This window comes from Orycteropus afer, unplaced genomic scaffold (genome assembly GCF_000298275.1).
Source record: "Orycteropus afer afer isolate SDZICR_OR568_19922 unplaced genomic scaffold, OryAfe1.0 scaffold00549, whole genome shotgun sequence".
Classification (NCBI taxonomy): Eukaryota; Metazoa; Chordata; class Mammalia; order Tubulidentata; family Orycteropodidae; genus Orycteropus; species Orycteropus afer.
In genome coordinates, this window is record NW_006922136.1 from 1,388,083 (window position 1) to 1,391,823 (window position 3,741).

The window sequence follows — 3,741 nt, forward strand, 5'->3', positions numbered from 1 at the left end:
AGGATCTGCACTATATTCCCAGTGGACAAGTTCAAGGGAAGTGAAGCACAGGGAAGGTCATGTCATTTGCCCATGGCCACAGAGCTACTTGGTGAAAGAGCCAGAAGTGGAATCTAGGTTTTGAGGCTCTAGTCAACCACACTGTGGTGCTAATAGAGACAGTAATGATAATGAATGAGACAATGATTCTAAAATTCAGAGAGCAACAAAAACAGCAAAAATAAACTCCAGCAGTATGTTCTACTAACACCTTTTCCCAGTGCCCCATATAGATCTACAAAATAGCTCTCATATTCACACACGTATTTACCTGTATCTGTCTAAATTGCCTTTTGTTCTCAGATAGTTCAGTTTACACAACTCCATCGCCTTACTGCAGTTGGCCATTTTCACATTTTGCTCTTTCCTAGTCTATCCACTCACTGCCAGAACCCCAGTTCCCTGAACTAAAATTAGAGGGAGCCTAAACCAAAACCAAACTCAACTACCATCGAGTCAGAACTGACTTATAGCTACCCCTCCTTGGGTTTCCAAGGTGATATCTCTATGGAAGTAGATTGCCCAATCTTCCTTCTGGGCATAGATGGGTGTGTCAGGATCACAAAAAATCTGGGTAGGACTGTTCATGGATACCAGACAGGACTAGCCTTAGATGCAGAACAAATAAGTACTTGCCTCCCATTAGTGTGGTACCTAGCATTTCAATATTAGAGATGTGTTTCTTTGGTGAGGACTGTTCATTGACCTCTTATTTGTAATTAGCACTTGTTTATGTATATGTTTTCATCAGATCACTGTCTGCTGAAATAACCACCAAAAAGCAGGGCTCTCTGAGATGAAGTTTATTTTGGAATGGTAAAGTACAGCATATGCTTCTGCCCTTAGAAGGTAGCTCTGTGTAATATTCTACAGTGGGTACCTTGCAGGTAGAAGAAAGTGTCAAAAATGAAAGCTAAGCAACAGAGAGAGATCAACTCTCCTTATTGGCCAACTTGCTATGAATAAAACTCTGATGTAGATTACACTTTGGGAAATCCTAAACTAGATATTTCAAAGGCTTCCCCATCCATGGCCTTAGAGTGGAACTTAAGGGAGAGGGTGAAAGTTGATTTCCCCTTAATGTCACACTCCCCACTTTCCTCTCCAGAACTCCTCAACCTACTCAATTCCAGGGACTCAGGTCTTACCTCCCACGAATTGTGCTGCTCCCATGCAACGTCCCATCATTCTGGAGATGAGTTCCTCCATGCAGCAGCCCAGGACAGCAGCCAGTGCCACTAGGAGCAGCAGAGCACAGCCGGCACCTGTCACCACTGTGCACATCTTCCAGGCCAGGCTTGGGATGGCACTGAAGCTGGCATAGCGTCCACACTCTTCCACCATGATCAGACTGTGCCCCTCTCCCCGCACAGGGTAGTTGCACCTCCTGAATGTACTGAATGACACTGGCTTCCCCAGCTGGGATCCGAAGAGCCAGTAAGGCAGGAAATAACTGGTAGAACTGGCCACAGCTGTAACAAGGGATAGGAAGGCCCAGAGGGTCCCCACCAGGGTCAGGCTGCTCCTCATGGTCCCAGGTTTCTTTTCAGGAACGAGATTAGTTGAGTCACCGCACCAAATTCAGGGAGTTACCAGGTAGGCTCCATTGACCTAGTTTTCATCTGGCTGGCCAGTTCTTGGGCTCAGTTATGTGTGACTTGGACCTTGCTTCAGGCAATGATTATTCTTTTGATGACCATTTGGGTCCCTGTGGAATTCTGTTCCCCAGGACTTTTTTCATCTTCTCTTCCTTCTGCCTGATGCAGAATTCTATGGTCTCCAGGCTGCAATAGAAGAACCGTAGAATTGAATTAGTAACTGCTCTGCCAACTCAAAGGAGCTCTGGTGGTGCAGTACCTAAGGGATCTGACTGCTAACCAGAAGGTTGGTCGTTCAAACCCACCAGCCACTCCACAGAAGGATGACTGGGCAATGTACTTCCATAAAGATTTATTGCCTCGGAAACCCAAAGGGGGTTGCTATGAGTTGGAATCAACTAGATGGCAGTGAGTTTGGGTTTTTTGTTCTGTTTTGTTTTGTTTTTGGTCTGCCAACTCAAATGTAGTCTTTTAATTCTCACCATACAACTTGTAACAAGTGGCAAGAGAGTTGCTGAATGTGAACAAGTCTGCCTTGGAGGCACCCAGATTTCCAGATGAATGGCCTTACTGGCTTGGAAGGAAGTGGTATCTCAAGAGAGTCAGGGAAAAAGTTGTTTTCAGAGTGAAGGAGGATGTGAGCCAACTCCCAGGACCTGCCCATACTACAAGGGGGAGGGGAGGGAAGAAGGAAGGAGAGCTCAACATGGAATTACATTTGACTCCACTGGGATGTGCAGCAGGGTGCTAATACGGGCTTTTCATGGGGATACATCAGCCATGTTGAAACGGGTAGAAGAGAATAAGGGGCGCCTAGTCTCATACCCTATACCTATTACTGAATGAGCACTGTTAAGTCACTTTTTCCACAATCAAAATGAGAAACAACTTTCCAACCAGTGACAGTTATTTAACTCTAGATTGGATATAAGAAAAGCTGCCTTGTGCTTTTCTGGATAGAGTTAAGAAATAGTCTCATGTCTCTGAGATGGATCAGGCAGCCCTGGCCTGGCAGCAGGAGCATATAGCTGTAAAGACTTCTCAAGGTCACTTACGGAACAAAGAATCTCAGATTTAAGATGCTGAGAGTCTTTCCAGACCTAATCTCCTCAACCTAGCTCACAAATGGCTTTCACAGACTCCTCTGTCAAAAATCAACTACTTCCCTCCCAACTCCATTAATCTGCCATTGCTTTCTGGTCTGTTTCTTGGTTAGGGCAGCCAGAGACCACACTGCAACTTGATGACAGCATCCGTGAATATCTCCAGCAGGTAGATGGGGAGGTAGGTTTCAGAAATTTCTCCATGATTCATCTCCATTGTTTAAAGTTACATGTGGTGCTGTTGAGGGCAGGGAGGGTGCAGGGGGTGTGGGGGGGAGAGTGCAGAAACTAGCTGTTTGGGGGCTACCACATGGCCAATTTGGGACATTGTTAGGAGCAAGAAACAGTTGTACCCAAGTCTCAGGGTCCATGCCCAGCCATGAGCCCTTTCACAACCCTCCTCAAACAGTGCCTGGCAGAGTATGCATTCTTATTAATGGCTACTTAATGAATATCAAATCATTTATTCGTCTAATTTCCAGGCTGACAGAGACCCTGGTGGCACAGTGTTTAAGCACTCAGCTGCTAACTGAAAGGTCAGCGGTTTGAACCCACCAGCCACTCCTTGGAAGAAAGATGTGGCAGTCTGCTTTGTAAAGATTTATAGTCTTTGTAACTCTATGAGGCATCTTTACTCTGTCCCACAGGGTTGCTGAGATGGAATTCAACTGGACAGTAATGGGTTTTATTTTTATAGGTCTTAATGAATCACCTAATCTAACTTTCTTATTTTACATATAGGGACAGTGGTCCAGTAAGAAAGGAAGGGATTTTCCCCAAGGCACAGAGTATGTTAGCAAGCAGCAATACTGCAACCAGAAACCCGGTCTCCAGATTCCAAAGCCAGTACTATTCTACCACACAGTGCTAACCCCCTTTTCATCCCTCCATCACTTTACAGATGAGAATATGGAGAGGAAGTGTTTCACCCTAGGGAAAAGGTCTAGTAAGGTACACTGGCCAGACCGGAGCACAGTTATTTGATTCCTAGTATAATGTTT

At 45.3% G+C, this 3,741-nt stretch overlaps 1 protein-coding gene across 1 annotated transcript in view; it reads right to left on the reverse strand.

Moving 5' to 3' along the window:
* The window catches only part of LHFPL1 (LHFPL tetraspan subfamily member 1), a 67,467-nt gene extending 65,898 nt beyond the window's left edge, over positions 1-1,569 (reverse strand). The window contains exon 1 of the mRNA XM_007955943.2: positions 1,188-1,569. Coding sequence (XP_007954134.1) covers positions 1,188-1,569 — 382 coding nt within the window. The remainder of the gene's footprint in view (positions 1-1,187) is intronic.
* Between the last annotated feature and the right edge of the window lie 2,172 nt (positions 1,570-3,741).